This window comes from Bipolaris victoriae (assembly GCF_000527765.1).
Source record: "Bipolaris victoriae FI3 unplaced genomic scaffold scaffold_0, whole genome shotgun sequence".
NCBI lineage: Eukaryota > Fungi > Ascomycota > Dothideomycetes > Pleosporales > Pleosporaceae > Bipolaris > Bipolaris victoriae.
Window position 1 is genome coordinate 313,548 of NW_014575392.1, and position 20,872 is coordinate 334,419.

Genomic DNA, 20,872 nt, shown 5'->3' on the forward strand with positions numbered 1-20,872 from the left:
CATCTGGCCAAGGTTTTCTTTCTTGTTGATTTGACGACCTTGTATCTTATTCATGAAGCTCACCCATTCTCACTATCTTGCACATACCTCGACTCTTCAAATCTCATCGCTATCATTCCACTTCTCCTCGCTCCCCTCTTCAGCCACCTCATCCTCCCAGTTTTGATTTACCCACCCCTCCCACTTGCCTTCTCTAGCCCTCTCCTTCAGGACCGCATTCTTCGGGTACTGATTAGGCCACCCATCCTCCCTCCACTCCTGCAGCCTAGTAGCCGCACGATGACCAAACTTGTCATTGCGGAACTCAATACGCGGCATAGCGTACAGCGGCTCAATCGGCGCCAGCAGCGTCCTTGTAAAAACGGCATTTCGAGGCCCAGCTCTAGAGAGGCCTAGTACAGTCTTTATTTTCGCCTTTGCCTCGGCGTAGATTTGCTGGTGGTTTACGGGAGTAATCTTGCTCAGAGCTTCGGTGTAGATGTCCAGGACAGCGCCGCGGTCGCGAGGACAGCAGATTTTGCTGTTGAGATCGCTGGGGACTGATTTTGTGAAGCGGAAACGCTCTCTATGGAGTTTGCTGAGTGTCTGTTGTAGAGATCCTTGTCGTTTACCATCTATCCCTGGCGAAGTGGGGAGGCTGTTTACATCGTTTCCGAATTGGAAGTCGGACCATGTCAGCCCAGTTTGCCTTGGAGGCGGGAGTGGTGGTGGAGTTGATTGAGCAAGTTTGAGTTGCGACATGATGCCTGGCTAGGTTGTTGTGTTGAGAGAGGGTGGAGCTAGTTAAGTGAATGGTCTTGAAAGATATTGATATAGGGCGGTGGAGCATCCACTGTTCACTTAGTGTAACGCTATTCACTCATACTAACAAGCGCGTGATGCGCCAATGCTTGCCCAGGCGCAAATTTTAGTCAGCGGAGAGTTGGTGCTGATAACGAAACGGGAAGGAGCGCTAGTGCTGCCCAGATATACACTTCTCACAGTGGCCAAGCGACATCACTGTACACTCCATCATGAAGTTAGACTTTTTTCAGGCTATATCATTGTCAACACATACTTCTTTGAACATGTGAGAATCTGATCAGTGTGCTCGTCGCAGTGAAGTGTCTGGCAGAAGTGAAAGGAAGCTTCCGATTTTCTGTCGGGCCAAGTCAATATTAATGAAATCACAAACAACATGCCCTTTGGTTCAAGGCTCTATTGCCCTCTTCGTCTTTCTATTGTGTTCCCGAATATCACTGAGAAACGTAACTTTCGGTGAACCCAGAAAATATATCCATGACCATCAAGTCTCCTTTTTCCTGCGCGACATCAACGATATCATTCCTGCGCGTCGTCCCCAGCAGACATCGACTCTCCAGGTCCAGTGTGTTCTGCTTCCAAGTTTTCGGCTGATGAAATCGCTTTAGCCATGTTTGGGTCGAGCCCATGAAGCGCCAACTGTTCATGTCCCTTGATATGTTCGGCAAGCGCAGCCTCGATGCGATGATAAAGTGAAATTTTACCCGCTACGATGTCGGCTGCCCATTTCTTCATCATCTGTCCTGGCATCCTATTCGGATGACCCTGTATATCGAGTTAGCATCGCCTGTTTTTGTCTAGCTGAACGTATCTCTCACCTTTACGACAATAGGCTCACCGCGTCCCACTGCTGCAACACGCTCCTTCATGACCTCATAGAATTGACCGGAGAAGTATGAGGCGGCATCGCTGATATCCACCCCCTCATCCGTAACGATACCAATGTCTTCTTGGATTTTCAACATATCTTGGCGGAGGCCACAGAACAGCAAGATCCAGTCGTAGCGGTCTTCGTCTGTGGTTTCTCCTATGCAATATTTGTTAGTACGGCGACGGTACACGATGTATATGAACACGGCAAATTTTGATACCGTATTCGGCAAAGTACATGGCGTCAATGTCCTGCTGGGGCAAGAAGCTTGAAAAGTCGCTTCCAGGCTGCGGGTTCAGTGTTTGCATGGGTGGTTGCTCAGAGGCAACATTGTCACTGGTCTTGTCAGTGTTTGTCGCCATGTCGGAGGCGACACGGCTAGAGGTTCGTTGCGGCGAGATGTGTTCAAAAGGGCTTGTTGTTTTCTGTGCGCTCTTCTACTACGAATCTGGACGCACGGACCCCAGCGACTCTGATAGTGAAGAAGACTATTTGGTTTGTAGAAGTGGCGCACGGGCCACTTTCACTTTGATGGTGAAGGAGACTATCTGGCAGCAGACGGCTCGGCATGGATACACCAGCCATGGTGTCCGATCACTGGCTGACGGATTTGGTCGACGGACAGAACAGATGGACGGCAAATACGAGGGAATACACGCGTGATTGGCGACCTAAAAAAAGCTACGACCAAGGGGCAGCCAAACGATACCGTATTCGCCAGCGCATGTACATTTTGGCATGTACTTAGTGGCATACATTGTAGTAAGACACTGCCCATTTTGTCACTGATTTCGTCCACAACAAATTCGCAACAAGAACAAAGCAGATGATGGCCACGGCATGCATAATTACGTAGACAAGATGGCGCCTGAGACGAGCAGAAGCATGGCCATCCCAGGCCCCCGACGCGTGTCGCCGTTTTGCCAAAGCGCATGCAAGCCGCCCCCGCCCGCCACAGCACATGCCCAGGGGCTCCTGGTGGGGCTTAGCTCAGCGCATCCCTGACTACGACGGTTGGCGACACGCGCCTTTTTCAGATGCAACCACGGCCATTGCCATGGCCTGAAACTGTCAAACTGGTCGTTTGTTAAAATCTCTTGGTCTCCGCATCCTCGATTCGCATCTTCACTCACCCTCATGCCCCGCCGCACTCGCTAGCCATCATGTCGGCCTTCCGCAAACACATGCCGCGCACCACCCGCTTACTCGTCAGCGTCTTCTTCCTCTACATCTTCGTCTGGGTTAAGGGATGGCCGCGCATCTACGACGAGGAAGAGCTGCCTGCTGTCCAGCGCCCCCAGCAGCAGGGCGCCCCTGTCGGCCCTTACCAGGTTGAGCGCGACCAACTCGTCGTCTCCGTCACTACCACCGCCATCAACGTTCACTCCAAGGTCGCACCCCTCATCCTTAACACCGCCAACGAAGACCATGGCATGCTGCTGCTCTTCTCAGACCTTCAGTCCCAGGTTGGCGCCTGGCCTATCTTCGACGTCGTCTGGCGCCTTACCGCCGATGTCGTCTTGCACATTGACGAGTTGAAGAGATACCGCACCCAGCTTGACTTTGCGCGGAGGAGCATCCCCTTGCAAAACCTCGTAAAGGCGGACCCGGAGGAAGAGAGAAAGGATATGTTGATCCTGGACAAGTACAAGGTCCTACAGACAATGAATGCGGCCTGGGAATACCGACCCGGCCGCAGCTGGTACATTTTTGTCGACGATGAAACATACGTCAACAGGCCAAACTTGATCGAATGGCTCGGCCAGCACAATCCCGATGCAAAGCACTACTTTGCAAACCCACCCATACCCGCCGAGACTCTCGTTCCCGACCCATTCGCTCCCTCGGGCACCTCCTTCATCGTGTCGCGCAAGGCCATGGCGGAGCTGTTTGTAGACCGCAAAGACTACATCAAGAAATGGGCAAAGCACATCCCAGAGTATACATCAGCATATCATTTAGTCACAAGTGTGTTGCAGGAGGAGCTCAACATGACCGCCGTTCCCGTATGGCCCGGCATTACCGGCTACGATCCTAGCACTGCGCCTTTCCATCCTTCGCTATGGTGCGAGCAAGTCATGATCATGCACCATGTCACACCAAGCATGGGTGGAGATCTGGCTAAATTGGAGAGAGAACAGCCCGCCCACCAGCCTATGCGCTTTGCAGACCTATGGAGCCGCTTCTTCACCCCGGAAGACCTAAACTCTACACGAAACAACTGGGACAATCTGTCCTCCGAAGCGTCAAACGGACGCTGGAACATCTTATTTGAAAACAACGAAGGCGCCAAGGACCGTGCCAAGTCAGGCGAAGAGTCACCAGAAGCATGCCAAAAATCGTGCGAGGTTAGCACATATTGTGTACAGTGGTCGTATTCGTCGATTCCCCAAACCAATTGGAATGACAACCCCGAAACAAAATGTCATCTCAGCAGCAGCATACGCTTTGGAGCCTATGTCAAGCCCAAAGAGGTGCAAGGAACTGACGGAAAGCAGACATTGAGTTGGAAGAGTGGATGGAAAAAGGCAAGGTTTCATAGTTGGGCAAGACGACAGCGATGCAATCAACATCTCCAGTAGGCCCTTTGTAGTACTTTGTTTTGCAGCGTTTTAGCGTTTCGTATTCTTCTGCATAATTTTTCCATTTTCTTTTCTTCCATCTTGTTTTGACTAGGCAGATCCCCTGCTCCTGAATTGATAGAGCGAGGTTATAGAAAGAGTAGATACCTGGGTAAACTCGCATTGGCTAGCCAACGTCCAGGAATTCGAGTACATGGAGGTCAATAATAGATTCAGCCGTCCCTCCCCCAAATGCTTAGTATAACGCGTGAGCACGTGTCTTCGCTTACTTAGACCCCAGCCATCCCCAGCCGTCCTCACAGCACGTACCAGCCTTGCAACCTGTCCTTCTCCCGTTTCTTGCTCAAGGCTCGATTGTATGCAGTCTAATCGGCCCGCTGCCTCTGCCCTGGGACCCGGTATCCCGTGAATTACATGCGCTGTGGAGAGAGGGGCTGGAACGTGTACGTGGCTCAGACCATACCTACGCGCAGACCCGCTTCGCGGTCCGTCAACACCAACAACTTTGCGCTCATTGCTCCTATCACCAACATCGCTAAAATCACCATAAAAGCCGCTGAAAACAAATGAAAATGTCCATTTGATAACACTCAGCCATCTTTCCAAGGCCTATAATGTCACTCAACGACCTTCGGAAAGGCATAGCCTCTTATGGCGCCGGACCACAGCTGGATGCTCTGCCATCGGCAGATGGTATGACCTGGGTCCCGCAACCAGGCGCAAATCCTGCATTTTCTCTTTTAATTGGCAGCCTTGATGGGCAACAAATACTTGCCTACTTGACTCGATACGGAGAGAAGCCGCGAGAAGTGCGCTATTGTACCAGGCCTCCTCCTGATAGGCCCTCCAACAAGTCTACATCGTCAATGTCCACAGTTACCCAAGACGACGTCATGAAAGCATCTCTGCTTTCGCCATTTAAGTACCTTGCAGAAAATTCTAAGCCCATGAAGCGCAAGTTTAGCATGCTTATCCGGTGGTACTTTTTGATAAAGGGGTATATTGATGGCCTCGAGGGCGACCAAGGAGACTTTTGCAAAAGATTTAGCTCTGCAGTCAAGAGAATTGAGGAAGAGAAGCATGACGAGGAAGATGGTACTCAGAATCGCACGAGGCGAAACCGCGAAGCCATAGAAGAAAGCCCGGAGCCCGAAGACGCGGATAGTACTTACACCTTGCGCTCCAGCAGCCGTACTGGTAAGACGCACGTGACAAATGGCGACAAATCTGAGCCACAAAGCCCTTCAGTAAGATCGTCACGGGAGTTGAGGACCAGCAAGGGCAATCACGACCTCGAGCGTTTACTGGAGTACTTGAAAAACCACAACGCATTATATCTCCTAGACAACTTACCTGAAGTGTCGGAGATGCAATTTGTGGGCCAAACATCTATACCCGAAGCCCAGCCGATGAAGCTTTTTGTTGGACGCGAAGCGAAATCCGGCGATGATATATACGCCTACATGGTCAGTCTAGCGCGTGGCTTCCACGAAGTTCGATTCTACGTCCAAACAGCGCTCGACGAGGAGCCCATGAAAACCGAAACAGTCTCCAAACAGCGCCTCCTTCACCCATTCAGCAAGTGCTATCCAAAGCAACCCTGCGTCCTAGAACAGTCTGATAGAGCCAGACTGACTCTCATGGTAAAATTCTACTTCATCTCCGCAGGCATCGCAACCGACTGCGTCCTCAAAGAAACGAAAAAATACCCAGAACGCCTACGCGTCGCACTCGACTACATCGCCGACCGTATGGGTCCCGCCGCCGCCAAACCGCCCTCACACACCAAAGATGAAGACGATGGCGCTACTTCCACCTCAGCCCCCAACAACCCCCCAAAACACCGTCTCTCAAGCGAAAGCTCCTACATCGACGAAAGCGACATCCAGTCCACCCTCGCCCTCGAACCCCCCCGCCTCCCCCACCACACCCGCACCCCAAAATCTACCTCAATCTTCGCCCGTAAATCCGCCTACTCCACCGCCCCACGCTCCCAACTCCCCTCCCGCACAACCTCCCCCTCCACCTTCCCCCCCATCACCACCACCCTCGACCCCTCCACCTCCACTTTCCCGCCCCCCTCCGACATCATCACCACCACCACTACCACCCCTTCAACCCCATCCATGCACCCCCACCGCAGCACCCCAAAACGCTCAGCCGAAGACGCAGAATTCGAAGATCTCGCCCGCATCGTCATGAAAGAGCAGACTCTCACCCGTGAAATCAACGCCCTCCAGCATGAAATGGATGTCCTTGAGGAGAGAAAGAGTATCTGGATGGAGAAGTGGCAGGCCCAGTTTGAGACTGTCAATGAAAAGTTGGAGGCGGTCACGCGCGAGAGGGTTGGTGTGAGGATGCAGTTTAAGAAGCAGAGGTTGGGGGGTGGTGAGGAGTAAGGACTGGTGAAGTAATGTTTCTTTTGGGGGGAGGGAGTCGAAAAAGGGGAGTGTGGGAGCGGAGAAATGGTGCAGTTGTTATTGTTTTATTCTTGATTGATATTTCTTTTCGCGTTGGCTGGTATCAGTTTCGTATTTTTTTTGTCGACTATCCTTTGTACAGCTGTTTTCATCGTTTCACTTTTTCTTTGATCTTCATGATTTTTTTTTGTTGTAGTCGTAGTGTTGTATATCCTTGCATTTTGTCATTTCGTCGTCTACTATTTTTTATTTGTTCAACGAAGAAATCTAATTGACCTCTTTGTGTTTGAGCTCATAGGGGTGTGTGAATATAGTGGCGAATAATCACGGACAGAACATAGCAAAACAACGTAACGCGTTTTTCCATAGCATGAACACATTTTCATTCCCCTCTCCACAATACACCAGATGAGATGAGAAATCAACACATGGGTACAAGAGAAAAAGGGTATATAAACGTAACTACCAAAGACGATGCACTCGCGCCTAGTACACCGTTTGAAAATGAAAGAAAAACATCCGTTCCGCGTCATCTCAACCCACATTTCAAATCACGCTCATAAACAAGTACGGAACCTTCTCAGCGCCACCACATCTATGACTCAGCCTCAGCCTCAGCCATGATCTGCTCACCCTCATCCAACATCTCCACCACCTTCTTCAATCCACCCACCATATTATTCGCCTGGCCCACAAGCAGCAACTTCTCAGCGTTGGCTGGGAGACCCAAGTACGTTGGCGGCTCGCGCTCAGGCAGATCATTGACCCAGCCCATAAAGTCCTTCCAGCTAGTCGAGCTAGGCAGCTCAAGACCCTCACTGTGCTCCGTCTCCTTGACAATCTTGAAGTTGTCTTCAAACGCCGCGGGAGTCATGCACGAGTCGACAAGAGATGAGAGGATTTGCCAATCCTCCGTGTTGTCAATCTTGCCACCGTACATTTCCGTGATGAGATAGCGCAGCATCTCCCATGGGATCTTGGTTGGCGCAATGTTGGAGCGGCCTTGGGCAACAGTATCGATCCAGGTGTCGATGATGAAGCTGCAGCATTCGTACTGGATATGGTTAGCATACGCATAATAAAAGAATATTCAAGGATACTTACATCACTGTCGTTAAACTCCCAGAAGCCCTTCCATCCCAGTGTGGGTGCGTATCGCAGACGCTCCTGAATGACCGCATGCAAGAAAGACAATAGAAGATAGACACGGGCCTTCTCCACAGGTGGCTTGGTTGCCTTCTCCGCCAAAGATGACAAGGAGTCCTTCATATTGGCGCGCACTCCGGCAGGCTGCTCGTATGACAGGACACGCGAAGCACGGAGCAAGTTGACAGGAATCTTCGGACTAGATTCCATGGAAAGGAAGAGACGGAAGTCAGGGTTGGGCTTGAGTGCCTCAAGACGCTTCTCGAGCGATTGTAGCCACTGGGGTGTAAGATGAACGTTCTTGACAAGTACCCAGTTGCCAGTAGTAGCCGCGTTGGCAATGGCCTTGTCTGCTGCGGCGGCACCTTCGTTGGAACCCATGGCAATGTTGGAGCAGCTGACTTGCTCTCTTTCGACAAGGTTGTCGACCTTGTAACTGGCATCGAATCCAGGACTGGAGCTGAGAGCAACCGGGGTGACGGCGTTGACTTGCTTGACAATATCACCCAAATCACCACTTGCATCGAGAATACCCTTGCCAAAGACCTCAGTGACAAATCGCTCCACAGCAGGAACAAAGCGGTCAACACGGAACAGCTTGACAAGGATGAGAGCTCGCAGAAGCTGGTCGAACTTGGTAAGGTCTTCCGGCCAAGCCTGCGGTACGTGTCGTTCTCCCATCTCTTCGTTGAGGAATGCATCCCAGACGCTCTCGTCGATCTTGTCGAGGACATCCTTGAAAATCGGAATCTTGCTTGCACGCTCCATGGCTTCTGCCTTGCGGCCCATTTCGGTCGACACATCAATGCCCTTGAGGTCAGGGTCAAGAATCTGGTCAATGTGTGTCTTGTCCATCTTGTAGGGTGCTGCTTGTACAAGCAGCATGGCGAAAGTAACACGGTCCTTCTGGAGCAAGGACAGCGAGGTACGGCGGTAAGCGTCGACAAAGAGCTCAGTAACAATCTGCTCAATGCGGGCGGCATGTCCAGTGATGGAAGAGTTGCGAATCTTGCGCAACACCGTCTCGAAGATCTGTGTAAAGTACTGGAGCGAGAACTGGTAGAAGTGATTGAGGTGGTGAAGTTGCTCCAGTACAGCAAAGATTGCCGAGCAAGAACGAGCAACAACAGTGTACTCCTTTGTGATATTCTCGACCTCAGTCATAACGCCAGCGGTCTCGGAGACCTTCTCGGAAATCTCCTTGGCTTCCTTCTTGAGCGTCTCAAGAGTTTCAATGACGCGGTCGTCGTCGAGAATGTTACCTCGTGACTCATTAAGAGCCTGCAACAAGCGCTTCTCGAGTTGACGAAGGTGAACTGCAAATTCTCCCTGCATCTTGATGAGATTGGAGCGTCGCTCGTCGACATCAGGCCTCTCAGACTTGAGAACCTCATTGAGTGTCTGGGTTTGCAAGCTGCTCTGCGTGACTGTAAAGTTAACAAAGGTGGTACGACTGCAAATATCGGGAGCAAAGTTGGCGGAAGGATCGCGAGTAGACAAGTACAAGCGGAAAGACGGCGAAAAGTCAATCTCTTGCTTGCCAAGTTGGATGAGAACACGACCTCCAGTCTTCTGGTACTCCTTGTTGAGAACATGGTTGAGGATAGGGTCCAGATGTTCGGCATCTTGAATCAAGATCGGGTTACCAAAACGCAGAGAACTCTCGAGCTGCTTGGTGAATGAATCATCCAAGAAGCTGGTGACCGTGAGGCGACGTTCCTTGCATTCGTTCTGCAAGAACTCGGTAGTCCTACCCGACGGATCGATGATGAGTGGGTAACGGTTGAAACGCTGCAGGACAATAGCGTTCTCAGTGCAAAGGTCATCAACAGGCAGACCATTGTGTTGCCAATTGAGTCGATCATCAGCTGTGGACAGGTATTCCGTAAATGGATTTGTTGGCTTAAAGCTGATGCCAGACTGTTTGAGATGATCATACCAGTCCTCGGTAAGTGCCTTTCGGTATTGCTGGTCATAGTAACCAGCATATGCGATGAAGGCTGCGGCAACCAGAACGTCACCGACAATGGTGTCGATTTGAGAGTCGAACGACTTGCTGCTCTCCTCCCATCGAGTACGTTCAGAAGACAAGCTGTCAAGAAGTCGTACACTACGGTCAACCTTAAACTGGACAGTCGACATTTCTGTCTTGATGGCTTGTGTTTCGCTGATCAAGGCTGCGTACTCGGTCTTGTAACGTCCAATACTCTCCTCGAGGTTCTGGATAAGGATCTGGGTCTCCTTCGCACCCTCTTCTGTCTTCTGCAGTTCAACTTGCAAGTTGTCGACCTCAGCACGTAGGGGCCCAACACGGTCGAGGATATCGGAGTACGTGACTTGAGCAGATACCCATTGTACGAGGGGACCGCAAGCCTTGGAAGCGCGGTTGACCTTCTCGAACGTAAACTCCTCCTTGGACAGGTACTCGTTCTGCATCTTCCTGCGGTGTGCAGCAGTCATCTGCCTCTCGTTGTCGAATGTCACAATACTGGCGATAAAGTCGTCGCGCCTGACAATGGAAACAATGGTCTTCCAGCTGTCAGGCTTGTGGCCAAGAATTGTGCACACGGCTTCAAGCGCAAGCTTGACACCGGCGGGAGGGTTCTGCATAGATCGAACTTCAGTAAGATGCTGGCGCTTGATGTTCTGCACACTCTTCTGCGCTTCAATAACAGCGGGTTCGGCCGCCGCCAAATCAGTATTGACCACCTCTTGTCGCTTCTGAATCTCTTCCTTATCCTTGGCAAGTCTAGCTTGCATCTTGATCGATCCCGCCTTCTTCTGTTCTGCTTCGTTTTGGTCAGCAATCATACGCTGCAGCTTCTCGTTTGCTTCAGCATCCTTCTTGGTCAACTGTGTCTGCTTCTCTGCAAGGCTTGCTCTGAGTTCCTTGACCTTGTCAAATGTCTCGCGAAGTTTCTCTAGACCGACGTTAAGATGGCGTTGCTGCTCTTCCAGATCTTCGCGCTTCTCGTTGTACAATTTAACGTACTGAGCGACAAAATCCAGGAAGTGTCGTGGTGTGAGATACATCTTGCGGTTTTGCGTCTTCTGCAACTTCGCGTTCTTGCTTCGGAGCGAGTGATGTACAGCGACCATAGCGTTAACCACACTTTCCCTGTGAGATGGTGGTAGAGTAAGTCCGCGGTAGGCAACAGGAATGCTATCAGGTGCGATGTAGTTTGTGCGGTCCAAGTCGACAGACTGCGTGAGTTCGGAGCCGACCTGGTAAAGTGCTTGATCGGACCAGTCTCCGAACCAGTTGAGCACGCAACGGTTGAAAAGCGCAGGACTCGTTGCAGCCTTTGAAGACAGACCTCCTTCTGGAGGGTTCATAGTGAACACAACGTGGAGGTTCTTGACAATCTGCTCCGTGAACCACTTGTACAATTCGTCCTGAGAGTCGAGAATGATACCCTGGCGCTGGGCACCTTCCTTAATGGCGGTAAGCAAAGAGGCGTACTCATCACCCTCAAACAAACCAGGAACCTCGGCGTTGGCAAGAAGCGTGTTCATACGTTCGAGGAAACCAGAGTCAAGGACGTTAGCTTCATCCATGATGAAGCAAATCTTCTCGCCCTTGCAACCACAGCGCCTGAGCACAGTACGCAAGTCTTCATCGAAATCTTCGCCAGAGTACTTTCCGTGGACCTTAATCTGGTAGACACTCAAACCGTTCATCCAGGCGACGAAACGCGATAGAGTGGTCTTACCAGATCCACTAACACCGATAAGGATAAGATGACCCTGAGGTTGACGGAAAACACGGTCGATGCGAAGTACGTGCTCAAGCACATCGTTGAAAAGAATGAGAGGAACATCGACCTCTTCCTCGCAGAAAGTACGTAGTCGGGCCTTGACGAACTCTCGGAGTTGTTCACGCTCAACCGGCACGTAGTTCTTAGAGAGCCAGTTGGAGAACAGAATGGGTCCTCCGAGAGCCTTCTCCTCGTCGATTGTGGGGAAGTGTTCAGTAGCAACGCGGTGGACACACTCTTCAGTCCATTTCCTCTCCTCTTCTGCGATGAGACGATCCTGGAACAAGCGCAAGGCTTCGTGTGCCCAGATCCTAACAAGGCCCTCTACAGGCAGAGTCTCGAGTGGTCGAAGAGCCTCATAGATACCACGAACCCATCGAGTAAGCTCACGAGGCGAGTAAACATAATGAGGCTGAATATCAGGCGTAAAGCGCTTCTGAGACTCGCTGTAGAGCTGAACCATTGCCTTGGTGAGGGCGTCGGCATAACCACGCAGTGTGGGAATGATCTTGAGCACCGCAGTATTGAAGGTACCGTAAATTTGAAGAAGCGATTGCTCTCCAGGGTAGTCGACCATGATAAGCGGAGCATGGCGCAGGAATCGGAGACCCATAGGCGTACGACCGGCGTCGGTTGGAGGGTTACAAGCACCAACGAATTGAATGCGATCAAGAGTAACCCAGGTCTTGTCTGAAGTCCTCCAGAAACCGTTGTGCTCAACGAGCTGCCTGAGGAAAGAAATGGCTCGTTGCGTACCATACTTGTCTGGCGCGGGCAAGTTGATCTCGTCGCAGAAAATGACCAGCCAACGACCAACTTGGGTAGGAGTAAGCTGAACACCATTGAGAGTCTTCTTGTACTCGCAGTACTGCTCGAAGGTCTTGATAAGGAGATCTGGCGTGGTCGCACTGGAGAAGTTGAGACCAACGACTTGCATGTTGGGAAGCTTTCGGAGTGCACTGAACAAAGTCATGGTCTTTCCGGAACCTGGAGGACCACAGAGCAGCAATGGCTTGTGCTCTGCGAGCCAGGAGTAAAGAACATCCTCGTGACGAACAGTATCGAGTGTAGGAATGACCACATCCGTCTGAGTAACAGAGTGAGTGTTGACTTCGACGTTGGGTACCTGGCTCTGCCATGTGTCCCATTCGGGTCTGTCAGGCTTGACATCGTAGTCGATGAGTGAAGTAGACTCGTTGAGAGTAGGAAGCTCGACATCAGTAAGACCAGCGATAAGGTCACCGAACTCTTTACGTTCCCTGAGAGGACAGTCACCAACCAATGCCCAGACCAGAGCAACAAGCAGCTTCTTAGCGAGATATGTCTCCATCTTATCGTCTTCAAGAGAAAAGTCTGGGTGCTGTACATTGTACTCAAGCACGTTGCGGCAAGCCTTGTTGAGCAATGAGAACAGCGTATTGAGAGCACGAATGTCGGTGTACTCCATAATGTGCTTGAATTTTCTGGCCATGCTGAGAGCCTTTTCAATGAAGCGATCCTGAGTAAGCTTGATGTGCAGGAAGTCGGCAATGACTCCTTGTGTGGTGAGAGTCTTCTGCGACATTTGTCCAGGTGCAACCGAATCGTCTTCGATATCTTCAAACGGCACAGTCTTGAGATGCTCAATGTAGTTCTTGATCATCATGTCTACCTCAACAGTGTCGTCGCTGAACCAGACCATACCGCAACGAGAGACTGTAGCAAGCGTAGCGTACTTGAGAGTCTCGACTTCGAACATGATGCGGACGTTGGACGGAAGGTTGAGACGCTCTCCGTTGGGCAGTGTAAGGAGCTTGTTGTCATCGAGCACGGAGTTCAAGTTCTCAACCCATTCGGGGTCAACATCACCGTCAAATACGATCCAGTGACGCTTGCTGTCTTCACCACGAAGGTTGTCTACGATCTTACGCAGAATGCTAGTGAAAAGACCGTCTGTCCATTCACGTGTTGTGCTGTCGAGCGTTCCGTAAAGCTGCTCCTTGGACATGACCTTGGGGTCAATAACGTGACAAACACCCTCAACACCCTCTACAGCCTGCAGAGCGGAGAGAAGTGTCCTCCAAGCTGCGGACTTTCCAGAACCGGAAGATCCGACCATCATGACACCGTGGTGGAGTTTTTGGATCTGGTACAGTTGGACAATCTTCGTCATCCATGCGTCACTGACAACAAGCTTAGACTCGGCAGCACACTTGTGGATCGCTTCAGTCAGCTTGTCAAGAGGAGCTGGAATGTACTGAACACCAGGGAATGATTCTTCCTGGATAGCCATCATAAGCTCGACATCGGAACGGATGAGCTTTGGTGCTATGGTCTCGCGTAAACTCTGAATGATAATCTGGGGCTCCATGCCTTCTTCGTCCAGTGTTGTAGTATCTTGTTGATGAGCGAGACGAGCACGCTTCAGCCCACCAGAGCTGACAAGCACACTCTTGAGCGCACGGAGACCGAAGTCGTAATGAGCCTGCTTGGAAAGTCCTGACGAACACCTGTCGAAGAATGGTACAACTTGCTTCGACAGCTCCTTGGCTTGGGAGAAACCCTGGGAGTACAGCATAACTTCAGCGATAAGCTCCTTGTCAGGCTTGGACATGGCAACGCTTCGGAAAAGCTTCTTGAGATTGTCGGGCAAGTTCGAACGACCTGCATAACCAGGGTTCATGGTGATGAAAACTCCAGTGTTACCGTTGACCTTCAGTTGGCGACCAATAAGTTCAATCTGCGACTTCTCATCTTCAACACCCTTCTTGAGACCGAGTTGAATGTTCTGGATCTGCTGAGACACAGCTGAGAGGATACGCTCTTCCAAACGGTTGAACTCGTCGAAACATCCCCAAGCACCAACTTGGCAAATACCAAGGAAGATACGACCCATGGCCTGGAAATCGAATGTGTCGTCACAGCAGAAGACTAGAGTAAATCGTCCAAGCTGCACACCAAGAGCCTTGACTGATTCAGTCTTGCCGGTACCAGCTGGACCATATGGAGAGCCACCAAGTCGTTGACAAAGCGCTTGAGTAAGAGTAAGGAAACAGCGGTCGGTAAGAGGCGTGCGCACAAGGCGATCAGTGACACCCAAGTATTCGAAACCGTAGTCGAGAACAGCGTTTGCCATCTTGATCCTCAGTCGCTGGAGCAGATCATTGCCGGGCTCATATACATATCGCATGCAAAGTAGCCACATGTGGTGTGTTGGCGAGCGTGCGCCAACCTTGTCTAGCCTGTGGATGACATCGCGCTGATGAACAAACTCGGTGATGAGATCCTCACACTTGCGACGCTGAATGGGCTCAAGGTCACCCAAGACAGCAGTAGCGAGCAGCTTAAGAACATTGACTTGCTTCTCGTAAAGCTTGGGCAAGGTGGCTCCCTCTTCGGCGAGCGACCTCTCTACAGCGTGAGTCCAGGCAATCTGTGTTCCCAGAACGACAACTTGAGCAGGGTATTTGGCAATGTACTCCATGAAAGCGTCCGAATCCATTGTATCGGGCTCGGCGAGTTGAGCAAACTCTTCGTAGGCCTCATACGTAAGCTCGGCCAGAGTGGTCTTCATGTTGGCTTCGAGAGCACCGAGCCATTCGTTGATCCTGGGTGTTTTGACGAGCGAAATCTCCTTGCGAAGCTGGACCTCCTCTCCCTCCTTGGAAGTGAACCCTTGAATAACACCATCGTCATCAGTGATAAGTCCAGAGATACCAGCAAACATCTTCCGCAGGTGTTTAGCGATGCGCAGAACGTCGTTGCTGTTACCGATAATCTCTAGCAAATCTTCGTCACCAACAAAGTAGAAGCGAGGGAAAGAAACACGCTCGCGCTCAAGGTACTCTCCGAGTGCCTTTTGAATCTTGTTAAGAAGCTCAGCAAGGCGCTCAAGCGACTTTTGTACTCCCGAGATGTTGAGAACTTCGAGTACAAAGGGCTGACGCGAGACCTTCTTCATAACCGACAAGAACTCAGAATTGATGTTCTGGAAACGAGCTGACTCCATGGGAAGCAGGTGCTTGATATCAGCGTTGCCTGTGAACACACCCTCAAGGTAAACCCATTGGCGCTGTACATCAATCCAGACATCAAAAAGTACGTGCACACGGTTAAGCTTGTCTTCCCAAGACGACGCCTCCTCTTCGAACTCTTTGTAGTAGGGTGAATGTCGCATAGCTTGGAGAGAGTTAAGGTTCTCACTGCACTTGGCAAATAGGTCGTCCCAACCCCTGATGAGACGGCACTTGTTCTGGTAGTTGACAAGTTCCAAAGCATAGTTTTGCCAGGTCTCGCGGACCTGCTTCAAGAACTCTTCGAGCGCCATTTCACCTGCGGCTTGAGTGATGACATCGCGGATAATCTTCTCGCTAGGGCCGAGCTTGAGGTCCCAGACGTCGCCGAGAGTCATGGAGATAGCAGAGTATCGCTTGTGGGGCCTCAGGTTCTTGAAAATCCTCGTCCAGTGGCGCTCCTTCACAGCATCGGAGCGCAATTCTGCAAGGATCGCGTTCTCCTTGAGTAGTTGCTTGAGGGTGGTCTGAACATATTCAAAAGCCTGGTATTGTCGCATGCGGCTAGGCATATCTTTAGTCATCTTGAGCAGGTTGTCGAGATTCTGTCGCAGTTTACGAGGCTGGATGCTAGTCCACAGGACCTCACGAAGATCATCAATACTGGCCCAGATCGTGCCAAGTGCAGACCAGACCGACTTGAAATCTTGCACTTCTTCCAGCAAAGTCTCAAGTGCGTTCTCTGGAGACGGTGGCAAACCAAGAGCTTCCTTGGCTTTCGAGATATTGCTGGACTCGTTCTGAAGCTGGCTAAGCTTCTGGTCAAATTTGGCCAGAATGGCTGAAGCATCCGCAGGTGCAAGATTGCCAGCCACAGGCTTCTCCTCAGCCCACTCTCCAGTGATATCAACGATCTTCTGGTTGACGACCTTGTCTTCCGCAGCGATCTTAGCTCTCAATGCGTCAGCTTGGTCATTCGCGATCTTGTTCTTCCTCTCCAAGACCTCATTCAGTGTCTGCCATTCGTGGTCGATTTGCTCCATCTGCAGCCAGTCCGATGGGAATTGGTAGCGCTGGCGAGCTAACGTGGCTTGACCCTGACGGAACGTAGAAATCTCCGGTTCCCACTCCATGACCTTCCTTTTGCATTGCTGAACAGTGGTGATGAAGGAGACAGCCTGAGCGGTTGAGGACGCCTCAAGTGTCTGCATCTCAAGGTCCTTGCGAGCCTTCTCAATCTGCACATAGACATCATTCATGCGCTGGCCAAGCCTGCTAGCAAACTTGGTAAGGATTTCTTGCTGCCACTGGTCGTACTTGGCGTTGACCTTAACCTGCACTTGCTCGTAGTCGACTGTGACATAGCCAAACTGGCGACTGATGTCCGAGTTGTCGAAGGTGGCACGAGTCTTGCGAATTTCTTGGAGAAGTTGCAACCATCGGGAAAGATCCTCACCAAGGATGTCATAGACATGGTCGGACTGCAGATCCCACAGAGACTGGAACTGGAGCCACTCATCAACGTAGGAGGAAATGTCGCGGAGTTTTCCCTCTACAGCACCATAGACCTCAATAAGCGAATCAGTGCATCGGCTCGGCAGGTCGGAGAATTGATTGACGGAAGTATCGTTGGTTGCTTCAAGTCTGATTTCATATCGCGAAGCCTTGATCTTCTGGAGGGTGCAAACAATGGCGAGCCACTGTTGAAGCTGCTCAAGCCAACTTGCTCGAGCGTACTCCACAGGAGGGCTGAGGTAAATGACCTGGTTTCGCATAGTAATCTCGAGCGTCAACCGAGCCAAGGTTGGCTTCACCTCTGGGATCTCCGTAGAAACAAGCTCGCTGACTGGACGGCGGTCTTGATTCTCTTCATCGACGTTGTTGAAGATCTCAATCCACAAAGCGATAGCCCTGCTGAGTCGGACCAACAGGATAGACTCGATGCGGGCGTTCATGTCAGAGACCCAAGAAGCAAGGTTGGCGTAGTTCTCGAGGTTGAGTTGATCGATAGACTTTTGAATGGTCTCAAGATTCTGCTGGAACGCATCCTTGGTGTACGAGCATGTTTCCAGATCCTTCAGTGCCTTCTCGACTGCAGCATTGATGTTCACTAAAGTGGCGACCTTCAGCTGAAGCAGGGATGTCGCAGCAGCAAAGTCGCGAACAAACTGGACGTGCTTGCTCTCGCTACGGACGCTACCACCACCAACAGGGAAACCAGACTGTCGAACATGGAGGTCATAGGCGTGAACGAAAGACTCCCACTTGAGCGGTACACCCTTGCCAACGAGTGCTTGAACGTCGTTGACATAGTTGTTAAGGAGCAGAGCAACACTGCCCATCTCGGTGATTGAGCGCACAGTCTGAGTGTATGTACGGACACTCTCCATAAGGCTGACAGCATAAGGATAGACACGCTTTGCCTCCTTTGAGATGTTGTTGATGCCGTGTGGGACTTGGTAACCGCGCCATGTCAAGTTGCGGACCTCCTTGAAAAGCGCAATGACTTGCGCATCAAAGTTGACATTCAGCTCAAGGATGTTACCGGCAGCACGGTTCCTGTTGACAAGGAAGAGCCGTCCAGAAATGGATAGCTTTCTCCTTGCAACCTCCTGGAGCCATGACTCAAAGATGGGCCTGGTATCAAGCTTCTTCTTGAACATACTACTTTCAGCTTGGAGCTTTTGACCTTCCGCATGGAGTGCCCAGTCTTTTCCGAGAATGTCTTCAACCTTGCCCATGTAGGTCTCCAGTTGGGTTTCAATCTGACGAGCCCAGATGACAGCGCCAGATACGGGAGGGAAATCGCGAAGCTGTGCCATGGCGTGAGCTTCGGAGTTACCATACTGTCGCTTGAAGCGCTCATGGAGGGCCAAGATGTCCTGTTTGACATTCTCGATGAGTTGCGTCTGATACTCGGAGATGGCACCCCGAATCTTTGGTCGCACAAACAGCGGGTTGAACTTGGAGAAGACGCGGAACATCTCACTCGCCGTCTTGGCGGTACCGAGGCGATCTCTCAGCCTGGCGATGATGGAGTTCTCAACACGCGAGGTGCGTTCGTTGTACTTTTGCTCTGCTTGCTCAAACAGCCGGGTACCCTCGGGTGACACATCCAGAACATCCACATCTTTCAGAACGTCATACGCCTCCTTGACCTCCTTGACAGCATCGACATCACCAATCTCTTCGATGATGACTGCCTCCTTGGCTGGCGCGCTCTCAGACAGAGACGACTGGGATCCCAGGACATTGACAATGGTTCGCTGGAGCTGCTCGTGGTTCTTGCGGAAAGTAGTGATGTAGCGAATGCGCTCCTCCGTCTCCTTGTGTCGCGCAGCAATCTTGATTGGAATAAACTTCTCGTTCCTTCGCCTCGTCACTTCACGCGCAACGTTAGTGAACTCCTTGACATTCTCCTCCCATGTGCGCCAGATGCTCTCAGCAACCGCCATGATGGCCTGGAACTCGGGATAGTCCATGTGCATAAGCGTCTTGCCATGGAGCAGATTATGCAGTTGTTTGTCGAGATCACCAGAAATCGCCTCTACGAGGGGCAAGGCGCGACGGACAGGGTAGGGACAAATGCGGAGTTTCTTGTTCATATGGCTGAAGATGGATTGAATTGCTTCTTGAACTGCCTGGAGTGAAGTTGAAGACAGCAACTGATCGAGCGGGAATTCGCGCATAAGCTGGTTGTACTTTTGCACAAGATCCGTACTCTCCTTCAGACCAGTGTCTGCACTGAAACTGACAGTCGCTTGGAAACGCTTTGCATTTTTCAACACATCCAGCGTGAGCCTAACACCGGGGCTTCCAAGCTGCGTCTCAATATCGTGTAGCCTTGACTCCATGGAAATCCAGAAGTTAATCTCCTGCGCAGCTGTTCCGGTCGATACGTCGCGAGAAGTCTTTGTAATGGTCTGTATCGACTTGATCCATCCATTGACCGTCGCCTGCAGACCGTTAAGAAAACTGCTGTCCTGCACGATGGCAGCGGGGATAAGCTCTGGGGAGGGCTTCACACCACGCTGATTGGCCTCGTCCAAAGCACTCTGGATGAGTGGATGCAAAGGCAGAAGCAGTTCAGGAATCTCGACATTTTGCTCAAGGTTGCCCAAGCTCACAGCCAACTCTGCAATCTTCTTCCTCGTTGCCGAAATGCCCGTCCTCGCATCATTGTCACCCTTGCTGTATTTTCCTGCCAAGTCACGCTGGTTCTTTGTGTACGTGTCGAAGTAGGGCTCGACGGCCGACTGAATGAGCGAACGGAGGAATTCGTAGGGTGTGCCGTCGGGCGAAGAAGCGTTATTAGAAAGTATAAAGCCGGGCAAGGTCTGAATAAGGACCTGCTGGCTAAGGGGTATCGCGGGGTCTATGGGTATCGGTCGCTTGGAAATAACAACAAATGCGGCGCAGGTGGGAGAAGCGGTAATCTCACTCGAAAGGGTGTAGGTAAAATGTTGGGTGGCGCCTACACTTTCGGTCAGTGTGGATGCTCTGTTCTCCACAGTAGAGGGGAACTTACTATTCGTGCTCTCTATGCCATCGATGCGAGGCTCATCTGCCCGGTCCTTGACTACATACAGCACCGATTGCCCCTCAGAGGCGAAGCGGGCGCATCGTTGCAGTGTATCCGGTAATTTGGCCGACGACAGCAGACTGCCGGGGGCATACAGGTCCTCTTTAGATGCACCCAAACTGACATCGAGCACCTTTTCCAGGTGGTCGACAATGATCTGAGGATCTATCGAGGGCGGTGAGGGGCTGGGAGTGCGTATGCTGCCATTGCCATTCGGGGCCCCTGGGTTCAATGGTCCCTCCATGGTCAAGTGTTGGTCGGGTCTCGGTCGCTAGGGAGACATGTGGCTCCGCGCTCGGAGGGCGGGGTAGTGAGGGAACGGTGGTTTGGAGGGGGCAATTACTAGTTGCAAAGGGGCGCTTGGGGAGGCGACCGGGTGGTGGTGATGATGTGTTGTCGGTCTGATAATTCACAGTAGGCGTACGCGAAGTACGCGCGCACGGTCGTCACACGCTTACCCTGCCTGCCTAGTGTCACCGCCGCCCCTGCAGCCGCACAACCCCGCCCGTTGATTCGTCCCTTCATGTCTGGGAGCACAAGAACATACGATTATTCTACTCGCAGTCGGCACGTGTTTTGGGCGGCTAGTGTTGTCTTGATTGCTCTTGTTGTCCTGTCAGTATGTCTTTGACGACTCTGACATGCCAGACATGACCACGGCTCAACCAGCAAGTAACAGCTCTCCACGTGAAAGTGCGACGTTGACAGGCCCACTTTTCA

General features: G+C 51.5%; 6 protein-coding genes across 6 annotated transcripts; 2 read left to right on the forward strand and 4 right to left on the reverse strand.

Moving 5' to 3' along the window:
* Nucleotides 1–96: 96 nt before the first annotated feature.
* On the reverse strand, nucleotides 97–741 carry COCVIDRAFT_21505 (hypothetical protein; the record flags this gene model as incomplete). Its single annotated transcript, XM_014707050.1, has 1 exon — nucleotides 97–741. The coding sequence occupies one exon, from the start codon at nucleotides 739–741 to the stop codon at nucleotides 97–99; it is 645 nt and encodes a 214-aa protein (XP_014562536.1).
* A 579-nt stretch (nucleotides 742–1,320) lies between these two features.
* Nucleotides 1,321–2,034, reverse strand: COCVIDRAFT_10969 (hypothetical protein; the record flags this gene model as incomplete). Its single annotated transcript, XM_014706989.1, has 3 exons — nucleotides 1,321–1,566; nucleotides 1,620–1,828; nucleotides 1,893–2,034. The coding sequence occupies 3 exons, from the start codon at nucleotides 2,032–2,034 to the stop codon at nucleotides 1,321–1,323; spliced, it is 597 nt and encodes a 198-aa protein (XP_014562475.1).
* A 382-nt stretch (nucleotides 2,035–2,416) lies between these two features.
* Nucleotides 2,417–2,662, reverse strand: COCVIDRAFT_83335 (hypothetical protein; the record flags this gene model as incomplete). Its single annotated transcript, XM_014707227.1, has 1 exon — nucleotides 2,417–2,662. A coding segment is annotated over one exon (246 nt), but the record flags the coding sequence as incomplete, so codon positions are not given.
* Nucleotides 2,663–2,835: 173 nt separating this feature from the next.
* COCVIDRAFT_32513 (glycosyltransferase family 31 protein) lies at nucleotides 2,836–4,254 on the forward strand (the record flags this gene model as incomplete). The annotated part of the gene is made up of 1 exon (XM_014707120.1): nucleotides 2,836–4,254. One exon carries the CDS (start codon nucleotides 2,836–2,838, stop codon nucleotides 4,252–4,254), a length of 1,419 nt encoding a protein of 472 aa, XP_014562606.1.
* Nucleotides 4,255–4,868: 614 nt separating this feature from the next.
* Nucleotides 4,869–6,653, forward strand: COCVIDRAFT_83289 (hypothetical protein; the record flags this gene model as incomplete). Its single annotated transcript, XM_014707228.1, has 1 exon — nucleotides 4,869–6,653. One exon carries the CDS (start codon nucleotides 4,869–4,871, stop codon nucleotides 6,651–6,653), a length of 1,785 nt encoding a protein of 594 aa, XP_014562714.1.
* A 616-nt stretch (nucleotides 6,654–7,269) lies between these two features.
* COCVIDRAFT_10972 (hypothetical protein) lies at nucleotides 7,270–20,396 on the reverse strand (the record flags this gene model as incomplete). Its single annotated transcript, XM_014706990.1, has 3 exons — nucleotides 7,270–7,728; nucleotides 7,779–20,044; nucleotides 20,099–20,396. 3 exons carry the CDS (start codon nucleotides 20,394–20,396, stop codon nucleotides 7,270–7,272), a joined length of 13,023 nt encoding a protein of 4,340 aa, XP_014562476.1.
* Nucleotides 20,397–20,872: the final 476 nt, after the last annotated feature.